Genomic DNA, 19242 nt, shown 5'->3' with positions numbered 1-19242 from the left:
TTCACCCTGACAGGGTTTGTGGTTGTTGCTTGATAAGGAGTCTTCACCTCCCTCAATCAAAAAAAAAACATTCCTACAATTCTGAACGAGCAGCAGGTTTCGTGATGGGCAGAAACCCTCATAAAATTCCTTTAAACGTAAGGACAATCTGAGGAATTTATTCCGTAAGCCGCGGCAGACAAAGGTTCACCGAAGAAGAATACTGATGGCTTCACTTTGCAAGATGCTGAAAATATTAAGAGACAACCTACTCTTTAAAGTTTAGTGGATCTATATTCCTTGGGTTACGTACCCCAAATACCAGATACTTGTAAAACTCTTTTCCTCCATGTGGCTTTTCTTACAGTCTGGTGAAAGATGTAAATGTCCATATTGCATATCTTAGGTGTCAAACTTGTAAGTTCAAGGCTGTGATTCAGACTTTTACCATTTCTTCTGGACAAAAGTGTAGGCCTGAATGGCAACTTCTTTAGTGTTTGAACAGACCGCTGAAGAAGATCAGATGCCACTGATGGTAAGGTCAGATGGAGGATGTCTAGATCATATTAAACGACTTCACCTGACCCTAAACGAGGACCTCCTGCTTATATTAAGCAGGAAGGTATTGAAAAATAAACCTATTTTATTCCGTAGAGAGCAGTCATAATGATCAAGAAGAGCCCCTGAATACACAGCCCCTATTGTGTAGGGAATGATGATTCACATTGTCTGTCCAACATGGTTTAAATTATTTCCCTCATTCTATTAAAGGCCCAAAAGAGGAGCACAAATGCAAACACTGTCTTTTAACTGCACAACCCACCATAGAATATGTCAGCACTTGATTTCCAAAGAAAACTATATTTTTCTAGTTGGTGCTAGATTTAAATGCTATGTTGGCTCAGACAGTATGCCCTAACTTATTGAGTCAACGTAAACAATACCTCCAAAGACTTTTCAATGCAAACATACAATCCACTAGAGAAGTTATCAATCATTGTTTTAATATTCAGCCCCTTCTTTTACAGTGATTTAATAAACATTTTAGATCTTGCTTATAGTTGTTGAGGTTGTTAAGCTGATGTATCTTTCCCTTTTAAAATAACGTATCTGCTTCTTGTTTTAACAATCTAATTCTAATGTTTACCCCCATGAGGAATGTATGTGCATTTATACTTCTAATTTTAAAAGGACCTCCTTTTTAGGTTTCGCTTGCACCAGGCTTAAACACTGCTTCTGAAACCTATTGTATTCAATAGACATCTTAAAAGGGGATTACATCCCGCCCCCTTGCTTTTCATTGGTTCCTGTGCTTGCCACTTACCTTTCCTCAGTTTCTATTGGCTGCAGCATAATGTTTCTAGTTGTTTCTTGTGCGTTTCTCTGATCAGTGTCCCACTGCAAAAGTACTGTTTCCATCTTCTTTTGGGGAACATTTTTCAATGTTCTGCCTGCACAGCACTTGCGATGTGCTTGTTCACATAATCTCCCCCTGGCTCCACGCATTTCAAGAGTGCTTGTCGTCTCCATTTCTTGGACCGCATTTACGCTGACCTCTTATTCTCTTCTCTGCTTGATTGAAGAAACTGTATTTGTGTGTCTTTCAGCATGTGCTCGGAAGTATTATTTGTTCAAGGCAAGCACTGCCTCCTATGCTGCTAATACCTTGGTTTATGTAATGATATGTACCTCACTAGTGCCGTTTTTGAGCGCTTTAAATACCAAATGTGATTTTTACCCAATTAATGGTGTTCGATTTACCGATCTCGGAAAGCTAAATGGCTAAACCAGCCTAGCCAGGATTCAAATGTGTGACCTTCAGATCTCCGCATTTGTAGACAGAGAGCGTACAGCTGCACACGGAGAACGTGCTACCTAGAAATGCTTCACAGTACACATGCGCGGTCCTTTCCAATTGTAGTTTTTTAACTGTAGAGATAATTACCACAGCATACAATATGCTTAGCGCAAATTCTCTGGTGTTCCCTTCTATGGAATACTTTACTAAGGTTTTAGGATTATGCCTTGAAACCCGAGTAGCTGGTTTAAGTAATCAGAACATAAGTAACTGCTTTCCTATATGACCGAATTCAGCACCACGGCAGAAATTGACCCAAAAAGCATGCCTACAGGACAGACATTAGTGCAGTTGACAGGGGTCCAGACACATTAAAGGGCGGACGACGCCTCTACGCTAGCATTATTCACTTCTTGCCACTGACCTTTAGCGGGATAGTATGCCTTGGTGCGTGAATGGGAAAGATAGCTCAGATGGTTAATGCCCCTGCTCTGGATATCTGTGTGCGTGAATCCTTCCCGGCTGCCACATCCTTTCATCCTACTGGGATTGACAAAATGAATAAGAGAGACACCTCATATTTTAGTGGTGCACCACTCTACGACAAATCTTTCTACATATTACGTTAGTCTGCATTTCCTGTACTGGCTGAAAGCTACAGTGTTTAACATGTAATATACTCTGTATCACCTTGTCTTTGTTTTACCATCACTAGCTATCATTCATTTCCTCTCTTTTAAATCTCTCCCATGGACAGATTGATATAGATCATTGTCCCTCCTCCAATGTGTAATGCAGGGACACACAGTGCGCATGCTGCAAACTGCACAAACGTAGTGCTTTGATCGATCGATAAAAAGGTAGGCGCATACGCCATATTTAAAGAAAACTATATGCGCTGCTTTGAAGATTTTGCGAGGTAATAAAAATATTGAATAAGGAGACTCTCTGCCCTAATTATTGATAGGTTTCGAGTACAGTGCCACATCGGATCCGATTACTGATCCATTGACAAGTAGACGTACACGTTGTATATAGTTATATGAGCAAATTTTAACATTCTCTGAGTTACTAAAATACAGGGAGTGCAGAATTATTAGGCAAATGAGTATTTTGACCACATCATCCTCTTTATGCATGTTGTCTTACTCCAAGCTGTATAGGCTCGAAAGCCTACTACCAATTAAGCATATTAGGTGATGTGCATCTCTGTAATGAGAAGGGGTGTGGTCTAATGACATCAACACCCTATATCAGGTGTGCATAATTATTAGGCAACTTCCTTTCCTTTGGCAAAATGGGTCAAAAGAAGGACTTGACAGGCTCAGAAAAGTCAAAAATAGTGAGATATCTTGCAGAGGGATGCAGCACTCTTAAAATTGCAAAGCTTCTGAAGCGTGATCATCGAACAATCAAGCGTTTCATTCAAAATAGTCAACAGGGTCGCAAGAAGCGTGTGGAAAAACCAAGGCGCAAAATAACTGCCCATGAACTGAGAAAAGTCAAGCGTGCAGTTGCCACAATGCCACTTGCCACCAGTTTGGCCATATTTCAGAGCTGCAACATCACTGGAGTGCCCAAAAGCACAAGGTGTGCAATACTCAGAGACATGGCCAAGGTAAGAAAGGCTGAAAGACGACCACCACTGAACAAGACACACAAGCTGAAACGTCAAGACTGGGCCAAGAAATATCTCAAGACTGATTTTTCTAAGGTTTTATGGACTGATGAAATGAGAGTGAGTCTTGATGGGCCAGATGGATGGGCCCGTGGCTGGATTGGTAAAGGAGAGAGAGCTCCAGTCCAACTCAGACGCCAGCAAGGTGGAGGTGGAGTACTGGTTTGGGCTGGTATCATCAAAGATGAGCTTGTGGGGCCTTTTCGGGTTGAGGATGGAGTCAAGCTCAACTCCCAGTCCTACTGCCAGTTCCTGGAAGACACCTTCTTCAAGCAGTGGTACAGGAAGAAGTCTGCATCCTTCAAGAAAAACATGATTTTCATGCAGGACAATGCTCCATCACACGCGTCCAAGTACTCCACAGCGTGGCTGGCAAGAAAGGGTATAAAAGAAGGAAATCTAATGACATGGCCTCCTTGTTCACCTGATCTGAACCCCATTGAGAACCTGTGGTCCATCATCAAATGTGAGATTTACAAGGAGGGAAAACAGTACACCTCTCTGAACAGTGTCTGGGAGGCTGTGGTTGCTGCTGCACGCAATGTTGATGGTGAACAGATCAAAACACTGACAGAATCCATGGATGGCAGGCTTTTGAGTGTCCTTGCAAAGAAAGGTGGCTATATTGGTCACTGATTTGTTTTTGTTTTGTTTTTGAATGTCAGAAATGTATATTTGTGAATGTTGAGATGTTATATTGGTTTCACTGGTAATAATAAATAATTGAAATGGGTATATATTTTTTTTTGTTAAGTTGCCTAATAATTATGCACAGTAATAGTCACCTGCACACACAGATATCCCCCTAACATAGCTAAAACTAAAAACAAACTAAAAACTACTTCCAAAAATATTCAGCTTTGATATTAATGAGTTTTTTGGGTTCATTGAGAACATGGTTGTTGTTCAATAATAAAATTAATCCTCAAAAATACAACTTGCCTAATAATTCTGCACTCCCTGTACACCAAATAAAGAGACTCTCTGTCCTGATTATTGACAAGGGGAGAATATAGTTCTACACCGGAATTGGTTCCCTGATGAAGTTGTAAGGGCTTTATGACCAAGACAACGAAACATGTATTGGCAAAGAATCCTGGTGGACCTGTGGACCTAAATGGACATTTGGTGTTTTGAAACAAAAAAACTCTGTTTTTGGACTTTTAGCGTGTGCTTGAGGCATTGAGGTTTGTTCTATATGTAATGCTCAGTTGCTACACTAGCATCTATCATGCTCCTTCTAGAATACACTTGCACACGCTGTTTCCCGTGTACAAAGGATACAGATGCGCTTCTTTCTGTTTCAGATGAGCATGAGATTCACCACAACACTACTTTCCCGCGTACGTTCACTCCGAGGCCTCAATTGGGAATGCATGTTTTTATCCTTTGTGATCTTCATTAGTCTTATATATGAGAATAATAAAAAGAAGTGTTAGTAGGTTACCGCAGTGCGCATGCATCCTCCCTGTGAATCTGAGCTGTAGACGCTTCCTGAATTATTTTCTCATTACATAACAATAATAAAACTTACGATTGATAATGGCTAGACAATGAACTTTACATACTTCCTCCATTTACACTTTATTTGAACTTGTCTCTAGGGTAGTGAAAGTATCTGCTGTCTTGCGGTGTTCCTATTTCTCACGGTGGTGATATAATTAAATGGGAGATGTCATTTTATCACAGTTTGAATTATCGCAAATCCGTCATTCCATGAGGTCACTATGCAAACAAAATTGCCTTTCTCAATAAACAAGTCATAACACTTTAAGGGAGTTTCAATAACTTAAATTGCACACCTGCTCACCAAGTTACAACTTACAACAAAAAACAGCTTATTATTAATCACAAAGGCCAAACCTAATACACTTACCAATGAGTGTTACTGCAATACGATTTGGTAGATATATATATTTTTTAAATCTACCCATCTTTTGTCCCAGACGACAAGCTCTTGTTCAAAACAGGATTTCAACAAGGCTACATGACAGAGTCTAACAAAAGCAGCACCAGCAGCACATAATAAAGCATATAATACACTTCTCTCCATCGTCTGAAAAATCACCAAAGATCTGAACTGTTTCATCAATACTTGTATTTCAAGCAAGTCAGCTGCCATCCTGGCAACTTTTCAAAAGGAATAAAAATTAACTGGAGGTGGCTTTATGCGGCCTCTGGTGCACTTCTGGCAGGAACAAAGGAGAGTATCCTTTTAGCCAGACAGAGAGGATAAGATGAAATTCGACCAGTGGTATATCCAGAACTAACAGGCACAACATAAACATGTGGACACTGAGTTAAGGGTATATTTGAAATCGCAGCTATATTAGAGTAAGTTATTCTTTCCTCTGCTCCAAAGAGACATTCTTTGTAGTATACTAGCCACAGTGCTTCTCTGACATTAAAGTCTACAAAATCTTCGTGGAAAGCTGTTTAGCTTTTAGGAATGTAATGTAGTGAACAGTTTCCACCCTCTACACTAAAGTGCTTCTTGGAATGCAGAGTTCACAGCGAAGACATCAGTGCCGGTGCGTTGGTGACTAAGCTCTCAGCAATGAAGGTGACTCGCTCAACCGCGAAGAAACGCTCACCAGCAATCTCAAATGTGATGTTGCACTTTGTGCCGCGTCTACAACACCAAACAGCCTGAAACGATTGATGGAGGACACTGGCAAATTTAGAAAGCCACACAATATGATGCAGGATCAGTGGAACACAGCGGTAGGGTTGAGGCATCCTCTGGTTTCTTTGCTCATTTTATTCACAATATTTTTCTACAGCACCACTTGTTATTGAAGAGATTTTCATGCAACATTAAATGCTTAAACATGATGTCATCAGAGGGCTGCGTCTCCAAACCGAATACGTGGTGAAAGGGCTATTATGTGCCAAGTCCTAAATAAGGAGAAGGAACTTCAGAACGCAGTGTATGCAACTCTGAGCAAAACGCGTGAAAGGTCGAGGTGCACGAACTCAACACTGGTCAATATACTTAGTGGCCTTCGTTATTATGGGAAATAGTCAACACACCAAACTGATGGGACAAATGCTAACCCGGCTGGAGTGAGCTACTACAGACAACCGATTTGCCACATAACAACGGCCAAAGGACACATAGTGCCTACCCAAATGGCAACCGCCAAGGTATTTAAAGTATATTATGAGTCACTAAATTAAGTCTCGTAAGACACCTACAACTAGGCAGACTGCTTTATGCAGGACATAACATTACCCATGCTTAACCCGGGACAGAGGGACTCTATGGGGGGGGGGGGAGAATCTATTACTGCACAAGAAATTTACAGCCATTGACATCCTAGCCCAAGGTAACATCGCTGATACAGATGGCCTGTCGCTTTCATTTTACTCCATATATAGGGCCCAGTTGGTTCCCACCCTTTGGTGAACAGATCAGGACGCAGTGTGTTCTACCATAAACCACTCACACTGCAACAGTAATAGTGTCACTGAAACCAAGTCATGACCCATTCGTTGTATGGTCATGTAGTCCTCCAGCTCTCCTCTACTCAGAGTATAGAATTTTGAGGGGGTTACTGGCTAAAAGGCTGACACCTCTGGCCCAATCCCTAGTCCATCCTGATCAATGTGGATTTATTCTGATGAGGCAAACACAGGAATCCGAAAAGCCTTTTTCATGTAATGGATAGGATCCGAAGGTCACAGTTGAAACCCATGGTTGCCTCATCTGACATCTTGTTATGGCCATTCCTATTTAAGATATTACACCACTTGGAGCTGGGCAAAGGTTTTCTAAAGTGGGCCAGCTTGTTATATACGAGGCCTTTTGCCAGTGTCAAGACTGGTTTGACATTCTCGTATGCATGGGGCATTCACAGGGTCACACATCAGGCCTGTCCAGTATGCCCATTGATTTTGCCATCAACAATGGAACCACAAGGGTGTTCGTGGTACAGGAGTATGTCAAACGACTGGGGCATCACTTGTATGCAGATGACAGTCCACTATACCGTAGTGATCCGAGAGAGAGGGTTTACCAGATGTAATGTTGCTACAGTCAGATTTCAGTAACACATCAGGATATAGGGTAAACTGGAGTTAATCCTGCATCTTTCCTATCCACGAATCCATAGCTGATTGTCCTCCAGTGAGGTTGGACAGTAGGGTAACTTGGGCTTCAGACACTAACAAATACATGGGTGTTTTGATAGGTCATGATGAGGAACTGCTAATACAAGACAATTTTGGAAGAGCAATCTTTTCCATTTGCTTCTCAGTGGCATTATGGCGAGTTCTGCCCCTGCCCCAATGGGTTGAATGGCTGTGGTAAAAATGTTGATATTACCACATCTGCTTTATTTTTTCCAGGCACTTCCGGGACATTTCTGAAGTGACTTATTTTTGGGACCTAGAGAGTCTCTTATCTGGGCAGGTAAGCAGAAGAAGAGACTTGCAGTGGGGATGATTGTTTTATCAGTGCATGTATAGTGAATGCTGTAATTAGACCTTTACTACCTCCTGCCCAACTGGTCTGGCTTGCCAGATGGGTAGGGGACCAGACTGAAAGCAATACAACTGGAATCACACCATGCACTTGGGCAGTCTCACTTTTGAACACACTGTTAGACATGAAGGTGGGCATGAAAAACCTGCCAGGTGCTTTTAAGGTTGTCAAATATTGCTGGCTCAGATATACACGGGGGGAGGGACTTTAAAAGCCATCTGACTTTTTAGGGAGCAATTTAATCTTACTGCTGGGCAATTAATGGTGCATTCTGCATTATTCACAGCAGCCACGGAAACCTGACCCTCTGTCCTAGAAGAACAGTCCCGCTCAGAAGTACTTTCGGCAATATTTACACTAGGGAACAATGCGCATTCTGTGTCTATTATGTGTAATCGCTACACCTGACTTTTCAGGTGGTGGAATCTCGGACCGGATCTGTGAGGGAGGACTCTATTGGTAATAAAGTGTCTGATAATACTTGGGGGGTAACTTTGGAGTATGATAAATCAGTTACTAGAAACTCACGATTTAAATCCACTCACAATCCAACATATTTCACCAGAACTATTTATCCCCTCACATAAGTTCCAAGGTGTATCAGGGTGGAGATGACTCATGTCCCAGCATACGGTTTGAGAATGTGGTCACATGCAAGCATACGCAAGTGACATAGTGAGAAGCATCAAATATGTTACTGATCCAAACATACAGTTAGATCTACAGCAATGCCTGTTGGGCATGATATGCAGAACTAAACTTCCGAAATTGACTTGTAAGTTCAGTGACTTCGCACTGATCATTGCTAAGCACAACACAAAGAAGAGTTGGAAATCTAAGAAGGATCCAGAGGTGAGCAGGCGTATCCCATCCTCCCTCACCCCCACCCCCACAAAAGGTTAAATTTATTTTGTTTCACAATACAATCACGTGGGCTCCAGGTACAGCCTTGCCGTAATAGAAGGCTCAACTTGTTGATTATGTACAGTGTCTGGTTGCAAAGAGTAAGTGGTTGTTAGAGGTGTGTTATTCCTTAATTTGCTTGTTTTTCTCTACACTCACTGGCTATCCACGCCCACAATAATTAAAACATATGGCTGAAAGTGTCAACAACCAAGAAATAGTCCCTTCTGGACATTTTATTCATTTCTGTCAGATGTTTCTTTTCCTAAATGTGTAATGTGTTTATTGCAGGAATCGTACTTGTTAAAATACATCAATGCAGCCAATAAAGAAGAAAACACCCCAAAACCCTGCTTATGCATGATAAGCTTACAACAAATATGTTCGAAAATCTACCAAATTAATATCTACCAAGGTTCCCTATCTCTACCACTTGAAATGGGGTGTTCAAGAGGTAGAGATAGGGGACCTTGGGAAGAATGACTGATATAGTATCTGCTACAGCGACATACAACGCCATTGAAGCCAGCTAACTTGGGGAGTTTTAACATATATAAAGACTTATGATATATTTGGTCCCTAGGGAGAGTAATTCATCTTGAACATTCTCAGCCAAGGTATTTTTTATTTTTTTTTGTCGAAGGAAATGATTTCAGGCACTGTTCTTAAACGGGTTGGGAGGTTTTGCAAATTGTGGGTGCAGACCCGGAGAAGGACTGTCTTTAAGCTTGCTTTGTTCAGAATTTCAGAAGTTCCACAGTGACAGAGTCCTTGCTGTAGCATTCTCCTATGCCACCACAAATTGAAAAACATACTAGAATCACAAGTGGTAGGCTAAAGCCACATTAAAAAAATTAGCACTTAGTGGGAGACTGTGACTTCTGATTGTCATATTTTCCAGCTATTTAGCTTTGGAAATAGTCGAATTCACAAATCTTTTAGATCTCCTCCAATTCCAATACTCCGACCTTACACCTTAATTGCAAGATGGTGGCACAGAACATTATAGATAGTGCCCCATTTTGTGCAACAACTGTTTTCTCTCTAATCTACGCTCATTAGTCTTAACTTTTAGTGTGACTGTCCTCATGTTTCTTTAACTCTAAAAATATTTTACAAAATCCATTTGCATGACAATCACAGTTTTTTGTTTTAACTACGAGCTTCAAATCTCATGTGGGGACTTACTATCCTTCTGCTGTGTTCCAAACCCCGTAACTTCCCCTACTATCTTCAGCACTTCCTTTGTTCTTCTCCAATACTTCTGACAGTTTTTATGCCTTACTCAAGTACAGAACAGGTCTTACCTATACTTTGATTAGCAAGCCATTGTGTTTGAGAAGCTGCTGAAATATAAGCTACACAACAAAATAGAGAACCATATCTCAATTACCTTTTCATTTGCCTTAAAAATCTCTCTACTACCACCTTCATTCATCTCTTCACCATCACACGACTGCAATACTTGTTGCCCTCTTCAACTCTGCTCTCCTTTTCCTTCTTCAGCATCACTCCCCCTCTAAATCACTAGCCACCTAATGCCCTTCACCTCTTCCCAGTTACGCTCCTGCACCCTAGCTGGCACTGCCCTGTTACCTTCTCCCTCGTCGCTGCTGCTCTCCTTGCCTCTTCCTTCTTTACCACAGCATTCCTAACCCTCCTTCAACATTGCCGCCTTCCTCCTCAACACTTATTTCCTTCCATTCCTACTGAAGTCCTCCCTCTCATCCTGATGCCAATCACTCTCCCCGACTAGTGATCAGTCTGGTCTCCTCTTTCCCCTTCAGCATCCTCCTACCTCTCCTTGCCGTTACCTCCTGTAAAGTTTCACCCTATCAACCACCCATCTACTTGTTTCTATTGCTGTCTCCTCTCTATTTCTCCAAAGTACTCCCCCTCTTTCTAAGAGCCTCCCTTCTTTGTTTCTATAGCAGACTCTTCTATACCTCACCACAGCCTGCCTGTCTCTCTCTCCATCTCTAGTCCATTTCTCCAAACACCATTCTCACTTAGTCTCTATCCATTTCTTTACCTCCAACACATACTAGCCACTTTCCCCTCTGCCTCGTAATGGCTTTCCTCAGTTCTGGTACTCCACCTTCCAGCCAGCTGTTTCTTCTTCTCTCTCTACCACCCTATCGCCTCACCAGCATCCTCCCTCTTGATCATCCTTTTATCGGTTCAACTTTACATCCTCCTCACCTTATCTCTTACACTCAACCTCCACCCCTCTCCCACAGAACCTCATTCTTGCCACATCTGCCCCTTCATTTTCACTCTGTATCATCTATAACCTTCCCCTCACTGACTTTCACCGTCAACCCACAGCTCTCACCCTCGACAACCTCAACCAACCAGCACACACCAGCCAAATTATCACCACCTGGTCTCCGCTGACCAGCTGAGGTATCACTACCTGGTCTATGCTCACACCACTCGGACCACCATAACCATCATGTCAGCCATCCACTCCGGGCCACCCACCAACCTCTACCCCCACCATCTCTTCAACCTCTGAACTAACCCAATCAGCACAGAACTCACCAGCATCATCAACCTTCCCAGACAAATGGAAACATGTGGAGGTCAGACCCCTCCTAAAGAATCCCTCTACCAACCCCATCTATCTAAAAAATTAGTGACCAATCTCCCCGCTCCCCTAACTGGCCAAAGTACTCGAGAAAGCCAACAACCAACAACCCACCGAATACCTGGAACAAAACCACCTACTTGACCCCTAACAATCAGGATATCATGTCAACCACAGCACAGAGACCGCGCTGATCATTGCCACAGACTACATTAGAACTCTCCTCGACGACAGAGAAACAGTGGCCCTGATCCTTCTCGACCTCTCTGCTTCATTCGACAGTCTCCCACCACACCCTCATCAACAGACTACACATCAGCATATAGCAAAACACCCTCAAGTAGGTTGCCTCTTTCCTCACCGGTCTGACACAGAGCATCCAATTACCTCCCTTCACCTCCGCATCCAAGGACATTATATGCAACATATCCCAAGGATCATTCCTCAGCTGCACTTGATTCAACACCTACATGACCCCCCCCCACGTAGACATCATCAGATCCCACAGACTCAACATAATCTCCTACGCTGATGACACTCAACTAATCCTCTCACTCATGAGGACCCCTCATCTCCAAAACCAACTTCTGTGACCCCATGACCATCGTAGCCAAATGGATGAGGGGCAACTGCCTCAAACTCAACTCCAACAAGACAGAGGTACTGGTCTTCGGTAAGAGCATTTCCATTTGGGACCACAGCTGGTGACCAGCGGAACTCAGACCAATACCAACACCAACAAACCATGTATGCAACCTCGACAGCGAACTGACCATGAAACAAGTCAACACAGTCACTTCCTCCTGCCTCCACATGCTCCATAGAATCTTTAAATGGGTCCCAGTCAATACCGAAAGATCATCACTTAGGCCCTTGCCAACAGCCGCCATCGACTACGGCAATGCTCTCTACGCCAGACTCTCCATCCAGCTCCCCGAAAGACTCCAGACCATACAGAATGCTGCCTCTAGACTCATCCTAGACCTCCCCAAAAGGACCTACATCACCACCATCTCAGAAACCTCCAGTGGCTTCCAATCCAGAAAGGATGCCAGTTCAAGTAACTTTGGCACTCCTACAGAGCTCTAAACGATCAAGGACCAGCCTATATGAACTATCGACTGTACTTCCACCTACCCTCAAGACACCTGCACTCCTTGTCCCTTGCCCTCATGCACAACGCCCTCATCCGTTGCAGCGGTGGCTGCTCCTTCTCCTACATCGCTGCCAAGACTTGCAATGACCTGCCCGCCATCTCTAAGCAGCACCCTCCTTGGTGGGCTTCAGAAAGAAACTCAAGACCTGACTTTTCAACCAAGACACCCTAGGGGTGACAGTGCTGCACTATACAAATTCTGATTGATTGACTGACCATCAACCTTCTATCTCTGCATCACTACCTCACACAGGCTGCAAAGGTGCATGGTCTCTCTATTACTTCCTGCCTTGTATCTAACCACAATTTTACGCCTCAATGAACTCGGGGGTTCTCCCAATACAGCAGCCCTGCGCAAGAGCGATTCAGTACCACCCACTCCCCCCAAGACTGTGAGAGGCCTGACAGCCGAAGACGATGGGAGACCTGACATCAGGGAGTCAGATCAGAAGACCCTGGTGGATTTGTTTGTCACAATCACTGATAGGTCAGATGAGCGAGTTCCCATTCACAGACGATTATCATGGACGAAGACAAACCAGCTCGCTCGCAGGGAGTGAATACAATCAAGCAATAAACCACTCCGCGCCAATCCACCCAGAGAATAACAAGACAAGGGCGGGAGCGATACCACAGAGGACACATTAGAGGGTGATGCCAAACAGTCTTGGTCTGAACTGCTAACGGCTATCCAGGGCTCCCAAACAGCACTCAAACATGAAATAGAGTCAGTGTCTATTAATGTTATCTTCCGGTGAGAGGATCTGAGAAAAGTTGTGGACAACATCAGAAAAGCAGAAGCAAACATTGCCAAGCTGCAAGGAGACACAGCAGTTCCTATGCATCAGATGGCTCAGATGACAACACTCACTGGAGACCTGGAGCGTTGTGCAGTGGACGCAGAGGGCTTCTTCAGCTGCCTAATATCAGCATCCTACGATTTCCTGAAAGGGTGGAAGGTGCCTCAGAGGAAACATTTCTGGAGAACTGGGTGAAGAATGAGCTCAACCCCAGTGATCTATCAGGTTCTTTGTTGTGGAAAGAGCACACAGGGCACTGGTCCCCCTGCCACCGCCTGGAGTCCCCAAACTCACCCCCACCCCACCCCCCCCAAATTCTCCCCCAGCAACGCAAGTCCGTTGTCAGTGTTAAGGAAAAACGAGTACTGCAGATTCAACATATGCTTCAGTACCTGACGAGACAAAGTTATATTTCAAGGGAAGGCCCATTTTTTTGATCAACCAGACGAGGTGTGGGAATGGTTGGACCTATGAGACAAGACATCCATGCGAAGACAGGGTAGTGGCAAACAACGCAATTGGGGATCTCGCTCTGGGGTGCTCACATCGACAGCGCCCATTGAGGGAAGGCACAAATTCCTATCCTCTTGGTTCTCATAAGGTGAAGAGCGGGGAGGATGGCACCATGCAGCTGAGCCTCTCAGTAACTGAGCCGCTGGACATGTACATTGCTATTCCGTCGCCAGAACGGAATCTAGAGCTTCGAGCCCTCAACTGGACATTATACCAGACACCATGGTTGCCTTGGAGGTGGAGATTGGTGAATAATGTATGAAATAGTGAGTCATCTGATTCTGTATAGAAATATTATAGTGGATGGATACCTGAAAGCTACAAGAGTGGAAAGAATGTGGTCTGCAGTGATGGAGCCATGGGTGCACCACAGAGTAATGTGCTGACCCGACTGATTCTGTGATGCTGATTGGCTGCAACTACACGTCAAGGATACCAGATGGAGCAAATGACTGTACTAGTGACACTAGCAACGATGGAAACGTAGTGAATTTTGGGGATACTATTAGCACTAACTGGTCAGGAGATTGTTGTGGGAAGAGTGTTAGTTGGCCCCGGTTTGGGTAGCTGTGCATGTCCTGGCACAAGCACTGGGTGGGCACAGGTAGTCAATTGGATGCACTATGTTTGTCCGTAGGTGGGAATTGTTTGGTTTATTTAGTCTGGAAGGGTTAATAATTGCACAGCAGCGGGAGAGGGTGATGGAATGGGGGAGAGACAGAATGTGTGCACCTGTAGACATGGAGAATGATGGAGGCTAACATCAGAATCATAACCTGAAACATCAGGGGATTAGGAAAGTACACCAAGTGGTACAGGGTGCTTACCTTTCTCAACCAGCATAAAATATATGTGGGTACCACATCCTTAGCCAAGAAATGGCAGGGACAGGTCTATCATTCCTCCTACTCAAAATATGCAAGGGGTACACTGATTTGGGTTGCACCAGGAGTCCTGTTCTCCCTAACCTTCACAGAAGCTGATGTGGGCAGGTGATTCATCCTGATCGAGGGTACATAAGATAGACAGCCCCTCGCTATCCTTAACATGTATGCCCCAAAAACAGCCACCTCAGCCTTATTTCAAAACATGCAGGATCCCATAATTCTAGATGCTGGTCAGCCCCCGATATAGTTAGGGGATTCAACTGTGTCCTCGACCCCAACCTAGATAGGACACCCCCAGAGCAGGAACAAAACCGCTCATGACTACTGCCCTCAAGAGGGCAATACAGAATCTGGGCCTGATCTAGGCGAGTCACTCTACACGTAGAGTGTACATGTTATTCTACGGCACACAACAACTTTAGTAGACTGAACAGGGTGTTGGGTGTTGATGGCCGAATTCCTGCGCATAGAAGACGCCATGGTGACGCACCTGGCGACGTTTTTGTCACATCGCTCCCCAGTCAGCTGTGAGTTTCACTGGGGCAGCAATAGGTGCACCGATAGATCTTGGCAGAAGCTAGTGGACATCCTGGCAGGCACAGTACAGGGGGAAGCACTCTCGACTTCATTAACAGACTACACGCAGGCAAATTGGGATTTTGTGGCCTCCAAGGCCATGGAATGAGAGGCCCTAAAAGCTGTACTCAGGGGGACCTGCATGGGTCTAACATGTGGGGCGAACTGCCACCTGCAGGCAGAGTTAAGCAGGAAAGAAAACTTGACGACTGTGATACAGGGAGGAGACATGACCAACCCAGTAGCAAGCTGGAAGGAACAAACAGTGGTCAGACGAACTAAGGACATTTGGGACAGATTAGATAAATACACACTGAAACAATACAGGCAGTGGTGGCACAGGGAAGGCGATAAGTCAGGCAGGGTTTTGGCTTGGATCCTTCATAGGGAGCATACACCACCACTCAATACTTTTCTGACCACGCTGGGGGGCTCAAGAATCACAACTAAAGAAGGTATAGTGAAAGAGTTCAGGAAGCACTTACAAGTATACACACGTGACACAAACACAGACCCGAATAGATACACTCATTTTCTGGAGGGCCTGGACAATCCTAAACTTGGTCCTGCGGCATTCGGGGCACTGGAAGCCCCCACAGACCTCGAGGAACTTAGACTGGCTTCGACTATTCTCTCCAGGGCTAAAGCACCAGGTGGATATGGCTTCCCCCCTGAATTCTACCAGCCGCTCTCTGCAACGGTCACACAAGGACTACTGGAGGTTTTCTTAGAAGCCCGTGAAGTTGGGTCACTGCCCCCCAACCATGCACGAAGTGGTGAAAAACATGCTCCTTAAATCGGGAGGGGTTAGTTCTGACCCCACTGCATACAAACCACTCACAATGATTAATTCAGACATGAAGGTTCTTTGCAAACTACTCACCACCAGACTGATGGTTCATATGACACAACTGGTACATGAGGACCAGTGTAGGTTCATACCGGGCTATAGCACCGGGATGAAACTTGGACGTTCAGACCATGCCCTACATGAAGTCGAACACCACAACCAAGAAATGGAGTTGTTCTCTATTAACCTGGAAAAAGCCTATGATACACGAAAATGGAGCTATCTGCCCAAGGTGTTGACAGTCATGGGCTTTGTTCCTCAGTTTAGCGGGTGGGTCTGTTTATTGTACACAGAACCCAGCGCCAGAGTACACATGGGACGTAGTCGATCAAGCAATTGGACTTTGCGCAGGGGGGACACGACAGGGATATCCGCTTTCGCCACCCCACTTTGCTCTTGCGATTGAGCCACTGGCGGCGTGAGCGAGGCGGCAGTTGCAGGACTGGGGTACACGCCTGGGAGACACAAGTCACATCATATCACTATATGCAGATGATGCTTTATTTTATCTCTCATCCCTGTGTGACTTCGGCGACTTTTGCACCTACTGGAAGAATTCGGAAACTTCTCCGGCTCAACCTTTCAAAATCATTGCTGTTCCCACATTCCTGGTTGTTACGCCGGTGGACTGTCTCCCAGACATCGGCCTTCTCTTTGAACTAACACAATTCAGGTACCTGGGAACCAAAATGGCACCTACCAGAGTACAACAGCTACACCTCAATATAGATAAAGTATTAGATTTCCCTTAAGTAATCAGTGTCCTTCTAGAACACGTTGCCCCTCTTGTTGATGGGTAGACTGGCCTTCTTTAAAATGGTGCTATTGCTGAAATGCCCTATAGCTTTCAAAATTCGCTATGCCCCCCTCCCTGTGAAGTTATCTAGACATCTGGACTCTATACTCACCCCTTGCTTTCGGTGGGTAGGCGTAGTAGCGTGACCCTACGCACATTGACTGGACAGTATGAGGAGGGTAGGCTGGAAGTGCCATGACTGGACCTATATTATTATGCAGCATGTGGCCCGTGGCTAGCCGAAGGAGATAACTAGGAAAAACGGTTGGTTCCCGGCGGGGTAGACCTAGGCCAACTATCCAAATTATTAATGGAGGGTGCGGGGATCTCGAAGGATACCCAAGATGTAGTCCGGCAGACGCAACAATATGGCAAAGATTCATCTAACCTGCTTTGAAACTGGCTCCCTTCCACTGAGAACTTCCAATTTGGATATTGAAGCCGGTGAGACAAATGATGGACAATATGCTCTTCCAAGCATGGCAGGAGGGCAGATGCACCCTACTTGGGGATCTTTACTCCAGTGATATATATATATATCTCACATACATACACATACACCTTTGGGAAGGGCAGACACTTGACCACACTCCTATACAAAGCCATGTGAGCTGACGCTACGGGTTCCATGCCGCAAGGCCACTATGGCTGGGACGCACACGAAAGATGACCTCTTAGGCGATGGAGATTGAGCGCAAGTCTGTGACATCACCTGTACAGTCTCCTGTAATGTCCGCTGTAAGTGGGTACACTACCATTTCCTGCTCACTCCCAGAGATCTCCATTGCATGTACCCGACATGGATAGATAGCTGCCCTACATAGTGACGTTGGTGGGGCAGACTTCCTGCAGCTAGACTGGAAGTGTCATGCAGTACAAACTTATTGGGTTTGGGTGGTAGCAGAAAAAGAAGACCACACATCTTAGTACTGAATGCACCCCATCGATCTCCCTACTGGGAAAAATTAAAAGGCCAAAGGGCCATAAAATGACACATAGATTTTTACTTTTGGCTCTGATGCTGGCTCAACGTAGAGTTGCCATCACATGGATGAGAGTGCCTGAGCTACAACACTGGTACAGGAATGCACAGGAGTGGTCACTAGCTGAAGAGACAAATATTAAACTTAGTAGGAGGGAGGCAAAAGTGGAAGTAGACTTTGCAGTCTAGCAACACCTTTGCAGCAAGCTCCTGGACCCGGATGCTAACACAGACACAGAAGATAGTGACAGCTTGGAGGAGCAGGGCGAGGGCGTGACGACTTGGTGGGAGGTGAGGAGCATGTATAACATATGTACGATGACACATATGTATAAGGGACATCACATTCTTTATTGGATGAATTCTGATGAAACAAAAGGGTGGTGTATGGCTGCAGGCCCTCCTCCATCAGTTGTATTCACAAAGTTATGTACATCACTCTCATACAATTAATGTGTTATGTTTGAAAAAACAGAAAAATAAAGGTTTTAAAACCAAAATATGTTAATCATTTACCTTTCTCCACAAACCTAAAAAACGATGCAACTTTTTCATAGTAAGTAACCCAACATCAAGATCTGATCAGTGTTCATAAAATAAATGTTAACAACAAAGTTACCTGTTCTGGGTTCCTTCATAGGTCTACAAACAGTCCACTGATTTTGATGAGGGTCGAATCTTTCAATGCTTGACAAATGAGACACACCATTGTGTCCACCCACAACGAAAATGAAGCCTAGCATGACGCCGACACCAAAGTTGATTCTTTTATCAGCCATTGACGCAACCATCTCCCAGGAATCCTTGCTTGGATCATATCGCTCCACGCTGCATAGAAAAAGTTTTGCATGAATTCTGTAAAACGTTAACATACTGCTGTGTTCATAAATATTAATACTGAAATTATTGTACAATAATGAAAGGTTAGTTGCCTTGGTAAAGAGTATGAAATTCATGTGTAAGAATAACTATGATGCAGTGTCAAATTGCCGAGATGTACTTAAGAAAAAAACACAGTAATATGCAAGTGTCTTAAACAGCCTGATAGATAGCTCAAGAAGTGACTGACTGATATCAGTATATGACCTGCAGTACACAATTTCAAATTCAGACAAGGATGATTCAGTAGTTCATCCTTTTGATGGTGATAAGGCCCAACAAGACCAACTCCTCTCTTAGGTTAACTTTGTTGTCATCCAGATGGGACATGACCTGGCAATTTGGTCTGTTCCTTCTAAGATAGGATGC

The 19242-nt window shown here is 44.3% G+C and overlaps 1 protein-coding gene across 3 annotated transcripts in view; it reads right to left on the bottom strand.

The window, feature by feature from the left end:
• Window positions 1-19242, bottom strand: part of KLHL28 (kelch like family member 28) — a 93852-nt gene that overhangs the window by 28121 nt on the left and 46489 nt on the right. For 2 of the 3 annotated variants that reach the window (XM_069208624.1, XM_069208623.1), the window contains one exon: window positions 18614-18822. In XM_069208624.1, coding sequence (XP_069064725.1) covers window positions 18614-18822 — 209 coding nt within the window. Of the gene's footprint in view, window positions 1-2248; window positions 2321-18613; window positions 18823-19242 lie in introns of those variants that run through there. The other variant, XM_069208625.1, reaches the window with a different exon arrangement.

The sequence above is a fragment of the Pleurodeles waltl genome, chromosome 9, assembly GCF_031143425.1.
Source record: "Pleurodeles waltl isolate 20211129_DDA chromosome 9, aPleWal1.hap1.20221129, whole genome shotgun sequence".
In the NCBI taxonomy this organism is placed as follows: domain Eukaryota; kingdom Metazoa; phylum Chordata; class Amphibia; order Caudata; family Salamandridae; genus Pleurodeles; species Pleurodeles waltl.
Note: the sequence above shows the minus strand (reverse complement) of the source record. Positions and strands in the feature narration are given on the sequence as shown.